The sequence below is a fragment of the Penicillium odoratum genome, assembly GCF_028828045.1.
Source record: "Penicillium odoratum strain IBT 22623 chromosome Unknown utg000005l_segment0_segment0, whole genome shotgun sequence".
In the NCBI taxonomy this organism is placed as follows: Eukaryota; Fungi; Ascomycota; class Eurotiomycetes; order Eurotiales; family Aspergillaceae; genus Penicillium; species Penicillium odoratum.
This window is the reverse complement of record NW_026643147.1, coordinates 111,156-129,890: the sequence shown is the minus strand read 5'-3', so window position 1 is coordinate 129,890 and position 18,735 is coordinate 111,156. Positions and strand designations below refer to the sequence as shown.

The 18,735-nt window shown below is 45.7% G+C and overlaps 5 protein-coding genes across 5 annotated transcripts; 3 read left to right on the top strand and 2 right to left on the bottom strand.

The window, feature by feature from the left end:
- Positions 1–1,480: 1,480 nt before the first annotated feature.
- On the top strand, positions 1,481–5,219 carry N7520_005558 (cation-translocating P-type ATPase; the record flags this gene model as incomplete). Its single annotated transcript, XM_057139492.1, has 10 exons — positions 1,481–1,659; positions 1,713–1,789; positions 1,844–2,386; positions 2,438–2,708; positions 2,766–2,992; positions 3,114–3,465; positions 3,516–3,864; positions 3,917–4,497; positions 4,551–4,868; positions 4,919–5,219. 10 exons carry the CDS (start codon positions 1,481–1,483, stop codon positions 5,217–5,219), a joined length of 3,198 nt encoding a protein of 1,065 aa, XP_056993498.1.
- A 485-nt stretch (positions 5,220–5,704) lies between these two features.
- N7520_005557 (uncharacterized protein) lies at positions 5,705–7,423 on the bottom strand (the record flags this gene model as incomplete). The annotated part of the gene is made up of 1 exon (XM_057139491.1): positions 5,705–7,423. One exon carries the CDS (start codon positions 7,421–7,423, stop codon positions 5,705–5,707), a length of 1,719 nt encoding a protein of 572 aa, XP_056993497.1.
- Positions 7,424–8,947: 1,524 nt separating this feature from the next.
- Positions 8,948–10,913, top strand: N7520_005556 (glycoside hydrolase family 71 protein; the record flags this gene model as incomplete). Its single annotated transcript, XM_057139490.1, has 6 exons — positions 8,948–9,034; positions 9,111–9,277; positions 9,387–9,499; positions 9,573–9,612; positions 9,687–10,186; positions 10,252–10,913. The coding sequence occupies 6 exons, from the start codon at positions 8,948–8,950 to the stop codon at positions 10,911–10,913; spliced, it is 1,569 nt and encodes a 522-aa protein (XP_056993496.1).
- A 668-nt stretch (positions 10,914–11,581) lies between these two features.
- Positions 11,582–12,678, bottom strand: N7520_005555 (fungal specific transcription factor domain-containing protein; the record flags this gene model as incomplete). Its single annotated transcript, XM_057139489.1, has 2 exons — positions 11,582–12,064; positions 12,112–12,678. The coding sequence occupies 2 exons, from the start codon at positions 12,676–12,678 to the stop codon at positions 11,582–11,584; spliced, it is 1,050 nt and encodes a 349-aa protein (XP_056993495.1).
- Positions 12,679–13,703: 1,025 nt separating this feature from the next.
- On the top strand, positions 13,704–16,151 carry N7520_005554 (glycoside hydrolase family 31 protein; the record flags this gene model as incomplete). The annotated part of the gene is made up of 1 exon (XM_057139488.1): positions 13,704–16,151. One exon carries the CDS (start codon positions 13,704–13,706, stop codon positions 16,149–16,151), a length of 2,448 nt encoding a protein of 815 aa, XP_056993494.1.
- Between the last annotated feature and the right edge of the window lie 2,584 nt (positions 16,152–18,735).

Sequence of the window (18,735 nt, the reverse complement as noted above, 5' to 3'; positions counted from 1 at the left end):
ACATGTCAAACATGTAGAACGATTACAATCGAATTTTGGAAGAGTACTTGCACTAGAATCAAGGCGTCGAATCTACCTTGGAATGTGTCCGTATGCTTCCAATACATCCTGTTTATATCTAGTTGCTATTCTGTACAGAGTAATCTTCAATACCTTAGTAGAATTCCGGAACAATGTATGTCAACTTAAGTGAGGACTTGATTGTATAGTACTACAGCCTACTAATTCTAAAGTCTGTCCACTGAGTGGAGCAACTAAAGCTTCTACTCTATACCTCAACTCTCTACCTACCTAGTCCTCTGCCCAACTTTCTGCTCATTCTCCTACTTTTTATCCTACCTGTCGTGGAGGGAATTATAAGCACAGCCATATTTCTCACTTCAGAGCTTTCCCTCTTAGCATCCATCCACATCCATCCATGCAACCGCTTCCTCGCTTTCATAATCGTACATATAGTGAAAATCCAGCTTGATAGCTCAGCGTCTCATACAATAGACTATCAACCGTTGATATATCTAAAATCCGGGATTCACCTTCTTCCGACACATTGATCCACTGCAGTTGTCTTGCTTTCTTTTTATCCCGCACATTACGATACATTTTAAGCAATGAAGCTTTCTGCTGCATCATCTGATGATTTTAGCTTGGGATAGATTAAAAATCCAGACCCTCTCCAAGAAATCTTTGATTTGGAGAAGAATGGATTTATCTCCACTGATCTCAGGCTGGGAGAGATCCGGGAACAGCCATCTTAGTTACACGGAGCGGAATTCAATTCAATCGCAACCCAGGAAACGACTCCAGCAAATTTGAGTTCTATTTGATACCAAGGGAGTAGTATAGGCTGTCGCGGTAATTAGTTATTAATGTGCGCAGCTTCTCTCCTCACCCTCTAGCGATTGGTTGAATTAAATTTCTCGTGGGGGCCAAGCCGCTTCCAGGGATCCTTTTCAAGAAAGTAGATGCGCGATTTTGGCCCTCAGCTCGCCAGCTTGTAAAAGAAATATGATAAAGTATATTTCATAATATTTAGTTTCATCTGGATCTGCGAGGTAATTCTTCGAAAGGTGTCCAGTAATTTCATTTCAAACTTGGAACACGCAGCGTTGTGTTGAAATATGTAATGTATTATACTATTCGAGGTCCAAGTCAGCCCGGGTGCTCTGGAAGGAATACTTTTGAACCCTTGAAGCTAGGATCCTTTACGGAGATGTAATCCCGTGGCGCAGTTAAACCTGTCATAGACGCGAAAGCTCTAATCATTCATCCGATTCGATATACCAAACCCCTCAAACAGCACTAGCAAAGCTCTACCATCGGAAATACTCCGATTCTTATAAAATGAGACAATTAAATGATATCTGGAAAAATGGGGCAAAGATATGAAAGATATAAAAGAGATCCATGGATGTGAAAGTTCCTCTTCTCCATCTTACCTGTGACCGATCCCTCTACTGCGACCGAGCTCCTAATTGGCAGGATGACAAATCTAGCGTCAGCTTTGCGTTGGAAAATTGGTGATGAGGAGGATGGCGATCGTATCACGGTAGCACCGGACCCAATTGCGAGTGATAGAGAAACGAAAAACAAGATAGACCGGCGGCCGAGCCAAAGAACAATAGATCCGAAGTCTGCCCTTCCAATCGCATATCGCAGCCTGTAGGATGTTTCTCTCCCGTCGTTTACATCACGAGCTAATGCAGTCGAGACAGTTCATTCGAGATTGAGGATGAAGATCAAAGAAAGCTGCGGCTTCAACGCCGAGGGGGAAAGGATAAGATGGCCGATGGTACCTTTTCGTTCCACCATCTTGATAGATACATTGCTAACAAAACGAGTGCAGCAGAATGGCAAAATATCGATTGGCACACCATGTCTATTCAGGAGATCCAAAAAACTCTCAATGTAGACGCAGGGATTGGCCTATCTGAAGCCGCGGCCAAGGAACGATTACAGAAATATGGCCGAAACAAGATTTCACCACTACCAAATCCCTGGTTCTGGAAGATTTTGGGATATTTCTTCAAGGGGTTTGGGTCAATTCTGCTCCTTGGTGGCATCCTGGTCTTCATTTCATGGAAGCCGCTGGGTGAGCCGCCTGCGGTTGCAAATTTGGCCTTGGGTATTGTCCTCATCGCGGTATTCGCCATTCAGGCTGCTTTCAATGCCTGGCAGGATTACTCGTCTTCTCGCGTGATGGCCTCAATTACAGCAATGCTCCCAGAGTCATGTCTCCTTCTGCGCGGCGGTTCCCGGGTCGAGATTCCTGCTTCTGACCTCGTTCCCGGAGATACTTTGATTATCAAGGCAGGCAACAAAATTCCCGCAGATGTTCGATTTATCGAGGTTTCACATGATCTGAGTATTGATCGGTCCGTTGTCACTGGTAAGTACATTGCATTTCATTTGCGGAAATCTTTACTCACCAGGCATAAAGGAGAGTCACACCCAATAAAGGGTGACACGATAACTTCATCTGATAACTACCTTGAGACAAGATGCATTGGTCTTCAAGGCACCCATTGCGTCTCTGGTCAGGGAATCGGCATTGTTGTTGCCACCGGCGACTCGACGGTCTTTGGTCGAATTGCTAAGTTGGCGGGTGAGCCAAAGACTGGACTCACTACTATTGAAAAGGAAGTCATGCGTTTTGTGGTTCTCATCTTTATTATCATGGTGGTCTGGATTGTAATTCTGGCTGCTGTTTGGTATGGCTACTCGGATTTGTCTCTTCTGTGAGTGTCGGGTGTCTAACTTTGTTTTAGGGGTGGTTGGCTACGCAAGGCACATCCTGACTATATCAACGTGCCCACACTCATTGTTGACTGTGTGAGCGTTGCCATCGCTTATATACCAGAGGGTCTTCCGATTGCCGTCACTGCGAGCTTAACAATCACAGCAAATGTGCTTAGGAAAAACAAGGTCCTCTGCAAATCTCTCAAAACTGTTGAGACGTTGGGATCGGTATCAGTCATCTGCACTGACAAAACGGGTACATTGACTAGGGTGGGAGTTTACATTGATAGAAAATGGGTTATGCATTTACTAACATTCGAATTTGCTCATTTAGAATCGAATGGCTGTGACAGAATATGCTGTACAACTGACAACAGCTACATTGGACGCTACAGGGGACCACGTAGCCGTCCAATTGGATCGGCCTGTTCTCCAGCAGCTTCACGCTGTTACAGGCCTCTGCAATGCTGCTGTATTTGACTCTGAGTCAACCAACATTCCCCTTAGCGAGCGACGTATTTTTGGTGATGCTACTGATCAAGCCATTCTGAGATTCTCAGAGAGTCTCGGTTCTGTCAGTGCGCTGCGGAAATCATGGCAGACAATTTTCAATCTTGCTTTCGACAGCAAAAACAAATTCATGATCAAAGCGATGAAGGCTGTCGATCTTCAAGCGGCTAGATCTTGTGTTTCTCCCGCCGATTCAAGCAATTTTGATTCCAGCAACATGTAAGTTCTGTTAATTTTGGGGGAAGGGAAAGGGTTCTGAGTATTTCTAGTCTTTTCACCATCAAAGGAGCGCCGGATATCTTGATTGAGCGATGTTCACAAATCCTATGTCCTGATAGCTCAACAAAGCCTCTTACCCAAGTCGATCTAGCTGCTATAAGGCGATTGAAGGATCAATGGTCTTCAGAGGGTAAACGGGTAATTTTGCTTGCTCGCAAGATTCTCACAAAGGACGCTATACCGGCTGAAACAAGCTCTGTGGAGTTTGAGACCCAAATGCTCCGCGAAGCGAAGACAGGCCTAACTTTGGTTGGTTTGGTGGGTTTAACCGACCCGCCACGATCCGAAATTCCAGAGGTCATTCGAGTCCTACGCCAGGCTCAAATCCGGGTCTTCATGGTATGAGCACTTTACAAACAGACCAGAATTGAACGTTAACCATGAGCCACAGGTCACTGGTGACTTTGGTCTCACGGCACTGGCTATTGCTCGGCAGTGCGGTATTGTTACCACGGATTTGATCCACGACGCGTCAGCTCTTCGCAAGTCCCCAAATGCAACTGAGAAACAAGAGGATATATCCCAAGCTGCATTGCTTGTAAGTGGTCCAGACTTGATCGCTCTCAACGAGTATCAGTGGAGACAGCTGTGCAAGTATCCCGAGATTGTATTCTCGCGTACTACTCCTAACCAGAAACTGCGCATTGTTCGTGAGATCCAATCCAGGCAAGAAGTCGTTGCTATGACTGGAGACGGCGTCAATGACGCTCCTGCTCTCAAAGCTGCCGATATTGGTATTAGTCTTGCCAGCGGTTCCGATATCGCCATTGAGGCTGCGGATATGGTTCTACTTGATTCATTCGCTGCGATCGTTGAGGCTGTGCGGTATGGACGTGTAGTATTTGACAACCTCAAGAAGACAGTCGCTTATCTTCTACCCGCTGGCTCATGGTCCGAATTCTGGCCCGTATTCTGCAACCTGATCTTCGGAATCCCTCAAATTCTCTCGTCTTTCTTGATGATAATAATTTGGTAAGCGGAGAGCTCGAGGAGCTGTTTATTCTCAAGTCTGACCCATTTACTAGTTGTTTCACAGACTGTGCTGCCGCTGTTGCCCTTGCATACGAGGTCCCAGAAGCAGACGTTCTTTTTCGCCCCCCAAGGCATCCAACCAAATCCCGCCTGGTCAACTGGCAGCTTATGTTCCATTCTTACGCGTTCATTGGTATGATTGAAACAGCCTTGTCATTTACCATGGCTTTTTGGTATCTACAGAGGAACGGAATTCACTTCTCCGATTTGTGGTTCAAGTTCGGCGAGTTACCACCGGGTGTTGATTCAGACTACTACACTGCGAAAGTTAACGAAGCAAGCTCAATCTACTTCATCAACCTTGTGGTCATGTGAGTCCTTGAGAGCCTGGTGTATATGCCTTCTTGCTGATTTTTACCAGGCAATGGTTCAACTTGATGGCTGTACGAACAAGGCATCTATCCATTTTCCAACACCCTCCAATGTTCAACAAGTCAACACAGAACCTATACTTATTCCCTGCCATAGCATTTGCACTGGGAATTTCCGTCATTTGGCTTTACATCCCTAGTCTACAGACATCACTTAGTACCTCGGGCATTCCTGCCGAGCATTACTTTCTCCCTGCTGCTCTGGGTCTTGGACTCCTATGTCTGGATGAAATGCGAAAAGCCGCTGTTCGTCGCTGGCCAAACGGAATTTTGGCCAAGATGGCTTGGTAACCTTGTGGTTGAGAAAGTTCCTGATACAAGTTGAGAGGATCTCTCCCCCTCTCCATGGAGGCGTTCTTCCTAGGGGTGTCTTTAAGAGTGAGACTGTGTGACTAAGATGGCCTAAGGATGGACCACGTGGAGGGTGGAGATGGAGGACTAGTGTAGTTTGACGCATTGAACTTTCCTGGTGGCTTTTCTCTTTCTAGCTTTTAAATTAACTACTTCTCTGTCTTTGAACAAAACAGCCGAAAATCTCCCAAAATCTCAAGCGTCTGGGTAAAGAATGAGGAGAATACTGTATGCTGCATGGGTTCGACGACTGATATTCAAACTGTTAAAAAGCCTCTGATTGTCTCGAGGAATAGGCAGGTATTTAACACGATACGTTTCAAAATGTACTTCAATGAAAAACTCCAAATAGCTCTTCGTGGCTTCTTTACCCAAATCCACCCTTGTATTATAGTCCTGTTGTCGGACAATCATGAACGCCATCCTCAATTCTTGTTACCTGAAAGGGAACTCTTCTCGGCAAGAACAGCGCTATCGGAGATAACTTCGAAATTGTTAGAGCGGAATGGAGTGACCTCAAACTTGGAAAACTTCCTGGCCGATATCTTCTTCTCGAACAAAATATCAAGCTCAGGCGCCGTGCGTCCCTTGGGCTCCGGTAGACGGAAGAACGACCAGAGAAAGCAGATTAGACAGAACGGTGCCCAGATAAAGCCTCCTTTGCCCTTCAGGTTCCAGGCGGTGGGATTAAGAATGGGGGGGTTGAGGAAGTTGGCTATGATGCTGGCGATATTGTAGCAGTTACGGGCAAGAACTGCGCTCTTGATTCTCAGGCGAGTGGAGGGAATCTCGGAGATGAGACAGTAGGTGACGGGACCCACTGTGAGATCGTAGGTGAAAACGAACACCAAAAGGAGAGCAGCTGACGAGTAGCTCAGACCGGGGGAGGTATGGCTCGGGATACCCAGAAAGCCCACCAACATCAACACTGTGAACATAATCCCGAGTCCAGTGACGAAGAGCTTTCGCCGACCAATCCGCTGCATCACGAACCATGAACAGACAGTGCCGCACCATCCAATAGCATTGACACCGAGACCAAAGTCGAATGACTGGTTATCGCTGAAGTTGATTTGCTGAAGGAAGTAGACAATATTGCCGCCATACCAGATACCACAGAAGACCTGACACATCCAGACGCAGCAGACGATTTCGGTACGGCGCCGGTCAACTCCCTTCAGACAATCCCAGTAGCTCACACCCTCTCGGCTTAGCTTCTCATGGGTGTTGGTGATGATCATAAGTGCCACGGCATCATCAGTCGAGTATTCAGAGTTACCAGGACGGGCCAATTTAGTGAGTGATCGCTTCGCTTCTTCGACTTTCCCGTGACGGACCAGCCACCAAGGAGATTCAGGGGCAAAAAGAACACCAATGATGATCGGAACAGGCCAGACCCATTGAATGGCATATGGAATTCGCCACCCCCATTCGTCGGTACGACCGAGAAGACCCCGCAAAATTCCAGTGGAAATGAATTGACCAGTGACCCAGCAGAGGTTGACATACGTGGTTAGATACGGACGTAGGATCATAGGGCTAACCTCAGCGGCATAGGTGGTTGTCAGGGTTTGAAAGACACCCCAGGGAATTCCACAAAGGACCTCGCCGGCAAACAGCATCCCAATATTGTTGGCGAAGAACATGATAAAAATGAACCCTATCAGTGAGACCAAAGCACCGAGCATTGTCTTCTTGTAGCCCCATCGATCTGCAATGAGACCGGCGATGACAAGGCCAAGGATTTGTCCGACATTTGTTCCATTCTGCAGGCCAGTTTGCCAATTCGATGTGACTTGATAGCCCCCTTTATTGGAAGGAACACCGAATTTGCGCTGGAACGTTGGGTATGCGTAGAAGGATCCGAGTAGAGAGGTGTCATACCCTTCCATGATTATCGCAAGAGACAGGACAAATGAGAACACGACCGCCTTCGGGAATCGCTTGAATGCATCCCAGTTGGTCAAGTGATGCTCAAAATTGGACGCTCGACGGGCCTTTTCGATCAGATTGGCGAAATCCGGAATCTGCTCGGCCATTTGCAAGAGGATTTCGTCATCAATTCCAATGGTGTTTTCTCCCAGCGAGTGAGAGGGCACCGCGAGATTGTGCTCAACATGAGTAGCCGCCTTGAGGTCCTCCATTTCGTTGTATTGGGCTGAACTGCTCCCCAGCTACCTGAAAGGCAAAGGATATAAGAAGAATATCGATATCGGAGTCAGTTGACCTCAATGAAGAACGAGCTTAGTTGGAAGTGACTCTACGAGAAGGCACATCGTTCTTATACCACCCATTTCTTACCACAAGGGAAGTGGCTCTTCGAATCGTACAGCAATCTTTGAAGAAGGGCTCGATCATGCGCCACATGGACCATGGTCGCTGGAATTATCGATGAGACTGTGGGGAAACAAACAAGGGTTTTAAATTTCGCTTCCGAAAATGGCGATTTGACCGGCATTGCGGAAGTTCGGTGTGACTGAATAGTTATAGCGAGTACGGGGGCTTACCAGGACCAGTTGAGGTATCAAAACCCTGTTTGGCTTCACCGCCCTCACTATTTCTGTATGGTATTGTACTCTATCCCCTGTTTCTTTCTCTTCTCCATAAGCACCTATTACCTAACATTAGTTATTCCATGATCATAAACAGACCTGAGTAGTAAGTATCTATCTGTAGGGAATCAAAGTTTTTTCTACATAACACATTATTACAAATCTACTATAGTCCAGATTATAGCATGTTATCTTGGAATGTGGCTTGGCTTAGGTCAACAGTATACACAATGGTATCACTATCTGATGTCTCAGGTAGGCCTAAGATGAAGAAAACGTTTAATGGTGGTAGTAGCTGTCTTTCACTTGTTTCCCGGTGTGTTTAACCACCGTGTCTCCCTTTGTATTGTCATATTAAGTTTTTTCTACTAATTTTCTGCCACTTGATTCTCTGGTCTTGGGGTTTTGACCAACCGGGACCAATAAGCCATCATAAGCGAGGAAAGGATGTGATTGGATAGTTGACTAATTATTTCTTTGTCTTCGTTTCTTGGTGTAACTGAGCTTCGACCTACTATGTCTGAATTAAGATTAGCTTCCCTGTAAGCGGTCATCGGTTCTTTCATGATTCTTGTCACGAGGTCGGATAGCAAGGGACTCGGACCTGAGCGAAATTGGACTGCCGACCCTAGGTTGCACTTGTTCAGCCACGAAGGACGCCTAGAAGTGGCGACAGGAATTCGAGCGAAAGCTTATCGTGGAAGTTAGATAAATTAAACACGGCAATGAGTTCGTCGGGATTTCATGCACATGTGTGTTTAATTTCTGTGCTAATTGAATATTGAGTTTAGAGCTATGATTATTTTGAATTTATCCCCGCATTTTGTTACATTTTCTGGGGTTAATGTGGGGATTTCTATAGTTCAGATACTTCATCAAAATAGTAGAACAAGAATGGGGATCACTATATAAATTGCTACGAGATCTTCTCAAGTGCGATAGAAACATTCCTACAATACTGTAACCATCTCAAGATCCACGCAATAATCATGCATTCGTCTCAATTCTTTCTGTTGGGTATTTATGCTCCATTTATTAGTGCTGCAGCTGTGATTGGTCAACGGTCAGTAGTCCAAGGCTGGTCTTTACAGTCCGCCACTTGTCCTACAGGAACCAATGCATGTGGTGCAGGGGCATGTTGCCCTAGCAACCTCTATTGCTTTGCAGCCCAGACAGATGAGGTTGCCTCTTGTTGCTCTACTGGTAAGACCTTGCTATATTAGTTTGATGCACAATCATCTAACATCATCAATAGACTCAGCGTGTGTTGGCGCCATAGAGGGAGCACCCAAATGCGCCGATTCAAGCTGGTCGCTCTGGCAAGGGTTCCAGGGCAATGATTTTTGTTGCCAAGTTGGTCTTATTGGTATCTATCAATCCAGTGGAGATGTTGCAGGCACTTGCGTTGCCTCGGGTCAAGCTGGCACAGCAACCACTGCTCGACTTGTGAGTTAATGAAACGAAATCGTGAACGAAACTTTGATTTCTTGTTGGTACTCGCGCTGAAATGTAATCTAGATGTCAACTGGGACTGGGTCGTCTGCTACTACTGCAGCTACCACTACAAAAACTACAACCACGAAAAGCACGTCAAGCACATCCACGCTGTCTACCACTACGACCGCCGCACAATCCACAGGTACCAGGGCTGTATTCGCTCATTATATGGTACTTGAGAAATCTTAATTCCCCTCCCTCGAAATCTTCCCTAATCGTGAATAGGTTGGCTCGATGACTTCAGCTGAGGCTGTCACTGACGTTCAGGATGCTATGAATGCCGGGTATGGTCTCCACTAATACCATCACAGCCTGCTCTCAAGCACCCCATCGCTTGAAACTAATTCCATAAAACTAGATTCGATGGATTTGCTCTCAACACTCACACTATCAGCTCTTCTGACACGTGGAATACTGATGCACTCAACTACTTGTTCGCCGCGGCAGCTGGAACAAACTTCAAGCTTTTTATTTCATTCGACATGAGTTGGGGCCTGGATGTCACGGAGTTGGCCGCTTTCCTTGCGCCCTATGCTAAGATGTCGGCTTACTACATGGTGAACGGACGGGCTTTTGTTAGCACTTATACAGGAGGTACTATTTCCAACTCCGCTTGGGATTCCGGATTCATTGAGCCTTTGACATCGACCTATGGTATCACCCCATTTTTTGTTCCTGACTTTGATGACTTTTCTGGTTATCCGACCGGTGTTTTCAGCGCCTACCCAATTCTGAACGGTGTCTACAGCTGGGAGTCAGCATGGCCATCCCCCGGAACCACTCCAGCCAATGTTAGTGACACTGTCGATTCGGCCGCATTGCAAGAAGCGCATTCTGCTGGGAAGGTTTACATGATGCGTAAGTAACCCAGATGCTTCAACCAAATTTATAAGGGAACAGCGCTGAAGATAGTTCGAAAACAGCGGTATCATCTTTCCAGTTCAAATATCTCGGCAGTGGTCAAGACTGGTACCGTATTGGGGAGGTCAATCTACCCGAACGCATGGGCCAAGCCCTGCAATTGCAGCCCGACTTTGTTGAAGTCATCACCTGGAACGATGCTGGAGAGAGCCACTACGTGGGCGACTTCTGGCAAGAACAGATTGCTGGCACTACGATTGGAGATTATGCCGATGGCTTTGATCACAAGGGATGGTTACAGATTATCACGCCTTTCATCAAGGCTTACAAGGCTGGAGCAACAAGTATCTCTCAGATCATGCCACCCAGCACCAGCCCCGTTGGAACTCTCTGGTATCGAACTCTCTTAACCAGTGCCAGCTGCTCCTCATCTATTTCCAACTATCAATCCGCGCTTGATGTGATGAATTTTGCGGTGATTCTCCCTTCTGCTGGCTACAAAATCAATGTTTACAGTAACAGCAATCTTATTGGCACCTTTGCTGGTGAAAAGGGATTGAACTACAACAGTGTACGGGGCCTTGCTGTTGGCAGTGGGCAGATGATCAAGGTGCTTGATAGTTCGAATAATGTGGTTGCATCGGCCACAGGAACTAAAAATGTCTTGAGTCAAAGCTCGAACGCGACTTGCAATTGGAATTATGAAGTTGTGGGACTTTCGTGAGGCAGCATGAGCGTGAGACCCAGGTATCGGGAAATCAGACAACGTACGTGGTACTTTTCGCGTGGAGGAAATAACGTGTATTTGAAAACTATAAGGTATCGGTTCAAACAATGTAAAACGAGATTTTAAATCGGATTACATCTCCTTTGCTATAACATCTATCTACCGCATATATATAATTTTATCTTCGCCGAAGTCGATGCCTTCCATGATTAGGAAATCCCGGCGTCGGTGAAGAAAGATAGCCATTGCAACATAAGGTTGCTCACGGGTTATATTCGTTTTTTTAATGGAGAGAAGGTTGAGTAGCGACTATAACGGGATACGCAAACAGTTAATTAATATCCTTCATATGCAATCATATCCAGCACCTCCTCCTGCTCAGGAGACTCCAACATCAGCGGTACAGTGTTTGACAACGGAAGTTGTGACATGCGTTGGTGAAGTAAACATAGTCTCTCTGATTTTACCCCCCCAACTTGTGACAATAACCGTTCGATTGCGATAACAGCATCTAGGGGCCCAAAGTGACAAGTATGATGTCTTAGAAGTTTAGGCATACACAAAATAAGGTCGAGTACCGAGTTCGCGACTTGAAGAAGCTTTATCTCCTATATGAAGAGCGATAGATCAGATCTTGGGTTTTTCCAATTCAAAAGAATGAATGTTCAATGCCTTACCATGCCGTATCCATGACAACGAAAGGAGTCTAGGGATACATGGGAAAGGGACTCCAGATAATCCTTGGCAATCGACAGGGGGTAATCAAATGATAGTGGTTCAACTGAGGTGGATGAGGAGAGCATAAAGCGAGAAGCGGAGTACTGCCATAGCAACGTACGGACCCATGCGGAAGTAGTCAAAATATCGACGTATCGTACTTCTGACGTGATTTCTAGCCCAGGCATTCTCACCTGGATTTGATTCTGAATCTTCGATATGTTATCCTTTGAGTACATGTCCGTTGCCTCGATAGCTTTACTATTTGTAGATAGTAAGATGAGAGGGCGCTGCACATGGAAGAACAATTGAACAAGAGCCCGGAACCCTGCATATAGGTTCCCCTGGGATGTATCCCACTCGATTTCGGGAAGATTGGCTATTCTGTGTAGTGTTATTGGTAAATCATGTTGAATGCAAAACGTTCTTTGCTAAATATCAGAGAGTATCCTTCAATTTGGGATCTTAATTCATTCACCAACCTTTCAGTCACAAAAAGAATCCAATAGCATCGAAGCTCCAGTTGCCACTGTTTTGACTGCGCTGGATCGAGGGAAGGCTTATGGCAAAGGTGCAATAGGTCTGCATAGGTGATTGCCTCCCGCAGGGAGATTGTAGCCGGTGTTATTTGATCTCGATTGGCGTAATACATATGAAGGAAGATAGATGTGACCAGGGCCTGAAGAGATGGTTCTTGATGATAGTGGTTTTCAAGCCGAATGCGAAGACATTCTTTGGCAAAGTCTTCTGCAGTTACCGAGAGATCCTCAGGGCTGGGAGTCGGCGTGAGCCAAAGCCGAATTTGTGCTAATGTAGCAGCACACAAGGCTGCTGCTAAGGCATGGGAGGTTGGATCGTTGTCTGAGCTTTTGAGCTGGAATTTCAAATGCTCAGTATCGGCGATAGGCCAAATATCAGAAAGACGCGCCTGGAAGATATCGAGCACGGCGTGGTAAGTCGAAATCGATATACGGGAATTCGAGGCGTAAAGAGCAGGGCTTTGGAGTGCTGGAGTCAACACTGAAGTTGCCATTTCAACCTCCATTGACACTCCTCGTATATTCTCAATCTTGCGGGTGCTAGCTGATCGAGGACCTTTGGGACCTGGTCTTTTGCGGACCCGCGAATAAGTACAGCCTTGTTGTCTTTTTAAGCACGGTTTACACGGGTTTTGGCGATCGCACTTCACCCGGCGAACAAAACATCCATCACAGGGGCTATCCATGATTCTTGGCGACTTTATGGACTGGGCCTTGTCAAAACATCCAGGAATTACAGCGAGAACTAAATAATTTTTCAGTGTAACCCCCCCGCGTCAGCCACGTTTCTTTTGGTGGCGTTCAAAGAAGTGCGGGGTTAGGGGCGCGAGTATCATAGCGGCAGAAAATCAAAAATACAAAGCTATTACTAGTAGTATCACAATACCATGATTGGTTTTACGGATGTAGTATCTATAAATTGTGTTCATTAGCCAGACTATACTATACAGAGGGGAAACATATCCATGATCACTTTTAAGGCTATAACTTTATACAAAAGGGTAAAGCTAGTAACAACTAGTTTACTGTTAATCTACCCTAAATACATGAACAATCATGTAATTCAAACTGTACTTTATTAACATGAGTGTATTTAGAAAGATGCCAAGATAATATACCGTACAATCTAAACCAAGAATGATCAGCAATAGAGGCATCAGGGCCTATTATGCATGGCCTACAGTCTACTCCAACTTGAAACAGTCAGTAGCAGAGTTACCGTTATACAGGTGCAGCACAGAATTAGCTAGGGCTGTGGAATTATCCCCAAATTTTGGAAAATTGGTCCCCACTCGACGCCGTCCGTATGCGGGGGACCGGGGGTGAGACATGAAAATGCTAAGCACAGTCCTCCTGATCTGGTCCCACAATTCCGGCGCGTTTAATTCACGTGAAGTTTTCTTATCAAAAAAACCCCAGCAATGATTGCAACTCCCGTAAATAATAGAGATTTTTACATATAAATCGCAAATATTCGCCTGGGCAGTGAGTCAAAATATCCTCCACATCCCAAATCAACAATCGTTTGACCATGCATCGCTATTCCTTCCCACATACTCCGGTCGCTAATACTGACTCGATCATCAGCGCTGGCAACTACCGTTTCACCGTTTTGGCTGATGGCCTCCTTCGTTACGAATGGGCTGAAGACCGCCAATTTGAGGACCGCGCCTCGGTTCTTGCTATCAACCGTCAGTTGCCCGTACCCGAATTTCGAGTCAAAGAGGACCAAACCAGTCTGCAAATTCTCACCTCTCGATTTCACCTTACCTATGACAAACAAGAATTTTCTCCAAATGGCCTCAGTGCTGTCATCAAGGGCAGCTATGGTCCTCACGTCAGTGTGTGGCGCTATGGCGTCCAATCTTCAAATCTCGGTGGTACAACCCGGACTTTAGACGAGGCTGATGGGAGAGTTGCTCTAGAGCAAGGTGTTATTTCTAGACAGGGCTTTGCGACCTTGGATGACTCAACTTCAATGCTTTTTGATGATCAGCAGTGGGTGACCACAAGACTACCTGGGAATCGCTTAGATGGCTATCTTTTCGCCTACGGTCATGACTATCGGCAGGCCATCCAGGCGTTCTATCTTCTATCAGGGCCCCAACCTCTACTTCCCCGATGGGCTCTAGGAAATTGGTGGAGTCGATTTTATCCCTACACCGGAGAAGAATATCTTTCACTCATGGATCGATTCCGGGAAAGTGATATTCCATTATCAGTTGCCGTGTTGGACATGGATTGGCATATTGTGGGAGATGATCTCAGAGTCAGGAATGCCGGAGTTACCGGATGGACAGGTTATACCTGGAACAAAGAGCTCTTCCCGGATCCAGAAGCCTTCCTCGCGGAACTCCATAATCGGGGCTTACATATTTCTCTGAATGACCATCCAGCAGACGGTGTTCAGGGCTACGAAGATCCTTACAACGAGATGGCTACCGCTCTTGATCATGACACGTCCATGGGTGATCCTATCTCTTTCGATATCACAAACCAGATCTTTCTGGATGCATTCTTTGATGTGCTCCACCGGCGATTCGAGAGGGAAGGACTGGATCTATGGTGGGTGGATTGGCAGCAAGGGACACATTCCCGGATCCCTGGCATCGATCCACTTTGGGTGCTCAATCATTACCACTTCTTGGACAGTTCTCTTGATAACAAGCGACCCTTGACCTTTTCACGATACGCGGGCCCAGGCAGTCACCGGTACCCCATTGGATTCTCGGGTGATACAGTAGTATCATGGGATTCTCTCCACTTTCAGCCAGAATTCACGGCAACGGCATCAAACATCGGGTTCGGCTGGTGGAGTCACGATATTGGCGGCCATTTTCACGGTCAAAAAAACGATGAAATGCTCGTTCGATGGGTCCAATATGGCGTATTCTCACCAATCCTGCGTCTCCACTCGTCGAATAATATATTCAGCATTAAAGAACCATGGAATCTTGACCCTCAATATGGGCAGATCATGACAGAATATCTCCAGTTTCGTCATAGACTGCTTCCATATCTATACACCATGAATGTTCGCGCTGCGATGCATGGGCTACCTTTGATCCAGCCCATGTATTGGGCATACCCCGAAAGTGAGGAGTCATACAACGTACCAAATCAGTATATGTTCGGTTCAGATCTCATTGTGGTGCCAATTACTGCTCCTCAAGATCCTCGTTCTCGAAGATCTCAGGTCCTCGCCTGGCTTCCTCCTGGTAGATATGTGGATCTGTTCACAGGCATGGTCTATGACGGAGGCCGCCGCATTTGGCTAAACCGACGCTTGAAAGATTTCCCAGTATTCGCCCCAGAGGGAGCGATCATTCCACTTGATGCGGCATCAGCTCTTCCAAACGACTGTGCCAACTCCACCTCGATTGAGCTCCTGGTTGTTGTCGGGAAAGATGGCATTTTTGAACTTGTGGAAGACGATGGAAAAGGAAAATGCACTGATCAGATCGATTTCCGCCGAACACGCATTTCTTTCGATCAACAGGCCGGAGAGTTGCATATTGAGCCCAGGAGTGGTGGGAATATTCCCCCCCATGTCCGCCAATGGAAAATTCGCTTCCTTGGATACGCATCCTCTGAAGTCATAAATGTTTGTGTGGGGGATAAAACACAAATAGTCAGTGGTCAGAATGTGAACAACTGCCTCTACCTGGACGTGGGATCCCACCCGGAAAATACCCACATCGTGATCAAGTTGGAAAGTCATCCTCATTTGATGTTGAACCGGCCTGAACTCCAAATCATTGACTTCTTGCGTGGTGCTCAGATCGAGCTTGATCTGAAGGATGAGATCCGGAAGATTATCGAGAGACCGATTTCCAGATTGCTGCAAATTGGTGATCTTCATGCTCTTGGCCTGGACAGCATACTGTTAAATTCAATACTGGAATTTCTCTTAGCTGACTCCCGCTGTGCATTGACCACGGATGATCAGGAGACGGCGTTTGTAGTGGTTGACACGTAGCTTATGTATCGTCAAATTTACTTTCAATTTGCACTCAAATTTAAAGATTTTGAACAGCGCTATATGTCTTTCTTGTTCCTTTGATAATATTTCCTTGGTCATATTGGCGTTCCCTGCTCTGGCAAATGTTGGAGCTTTGGGTCAATCATTCAAGATTCTGGCTTGTCATTCTTCTCTTTGGCCCCTTTTTCTGAAATATCTCAAGCTTATCATCTTTCCCATAATTTATAGTCATAATTAAAGGCTCTTCTTACTTATAACGAAGATAAAAGGAGGTACCTTTGAAAAGTGCACTACGAACCTATAATTTCTATCCCAGGATATCTTTAAAATATATCTGTGATTGAGTTTTTCTTTACAACATTTATCTAAAAATTCGAAATCACATAAAGGATCTCACTCACTTCAAATAGACGGCTGTAACCATTCTTTGCAATACATGCACTCTAAATCATTTGATTTCGGTTCGACTATAAAACCGAGGGTATCAAAAAATAAATCAAAAATTGAGCCTTATACGTGCCGAAAATGTGAACCGACTGGACCCGTTTCACTCTCCACTATGCTGAAGTAGCTGATCATAATTTTATCGTATTAAATCCCATTTCTCCTGTGGGCCAAGTGTGAAGTTCTGAGATAAACTATCAGTCAGGTGCATCTATAGGGTGCCAGGTGCAGGACCCGTATAGTAAGAGTTTTGTCATACTAGCTTGGTAGTTTGATTTTCTGCCACTTTATCATGTGATTATTGTTTTGGAAAACTGGGCTCTGATCTCCTCTGTGCTTAGTTATGGCATCTGGTAATTTGAATGACTACACTAGCGGCTCAATGAGAGGAACGAAGGAAGCACTACTTAGGGGTCTTGTGCTAGGCACTTTCCTAAATAGGCTTAAATTGATACAGTATGGTTATTATTAAAATATCGATGTCTTGGTTTTCGGATGCAGACTAGTAGAATGCTAGTTAGCAGTCACCGGCCGTTTATCCTTTGACGTTATATGAAAGGCTTAATACTGACGTTAGTACTATTCCCCCTGCCCAGGGTTGGTTTTAGCTAATAAGCACACTTCAGATTGGTGTTATGTTTTGAGACAAGCGAGTGATCACTTACATTCGTAGTTTTGTATTTTGATTTCTGCCCCTTTTGTGGGGGGTGTTTGGGCAATTAGTCCCTATTCGCGTCAATAGGCACCCCACTTCTAAGGTTCCCAGACAGGACCCACCAAGAAAGATCCCCTCTTATCCTCGTCAATTTTCGTTCCATGTAATTTTTTTAAATGAAAATCCATTATGTCGTTGATAAAACTTCACAATCACTGGCCAGGAGACCTTCCCTCAATATTCGCCCGAGTGAAGAGCCAGTAGATGACTTTGAACAGGCTACTCGCGGCTGGCGGCACTTTGTACGAGAACAGTGGACTACCAGTGACTATGAAGATCAAAGAAGATGAACTCTTGTTGAGAGATGGGCAACTGCAAATCAGGATTTTTGCGACGTACGCCCTTCTAAATTATGCTTTTGAATGATTCCTAACATGACAAGAGAGCTATCAATCCCGAGCACCTGAAGATGAGCCATCTTCACATGAAAGTCCTAGTGTAAGAGGAATACCTGTATGTTTTGAGAAAACCCTATTTTTGACTTTCTTATAGATTTATTCTGGTCATATGATCGGAGATGTCTGTATTTGCATCTCCGTAAGGACCCTCATGACTCAAGCCCTCCTTATCAACTGCCTTCTTCCAATATTCAACTGGGAGGGATCCCACGAATATCTGGCCGAATCAATAACAGCTTTAATGTCTACTGATCGTGACGATACTACGTCCAGTTCCGACATTTTAAAGAACTTTAAACTTCGTGAAAGTGTCGTCCGACCCAACTTATTCGATATGCATGTGGCACAAGATGGGACTGTGCTATTTGAAGATTCTTTTCCAAAGCTAATTATTGACGACCGTACACTTATAATGGCGCCCCAGAGCGAGTTACCGTGCTCAAATGGTTATGCAGGGGTTTCCTGACCTTTCCGTCAAGTGAAAAGGAATTCGGATCCATTGAATGACGTTTTGCTATATATGGAAGACGACGAGAAATGTCAGGCGCCGGAGGGAATATTGGAAAACGAGTCGTGAGCAATCATATCTCTGCATATTATCCGAGTATGGTGCTCTAGGTACTGATCTTTGATGTAAAGTGTGGACTTGAAATGTCCATTCGCGGACGTGTATGTTGAACATACTGTACGCAGCCGAAAGTGGGTGTGCAAACAGCTTGATCGGTATGCACCAGGATATCGGCAAGCGGAGCAGGAAGGCAATGGCCTAGCCGTAGATTACGATTTGCAAAGGCTTTTGACCAATGATAGGGGCCCTCTCAAGATAGTAGAAGAGTGAGCACGCGGCCTGAAATCCGGTATTGAGCTGGCTATGAACATTATTCTGAATGCGATGCCTGAAACCGAGCAGCCTCGGCGATATGCAGTGTCAGAACACCATTCCATTTGGTATTGGGAATCTGACCAATAGGGCAGGGCCAGTCTCAAGATATTGTCTGAAGTATATGAACCCGCGTTGGCTGAC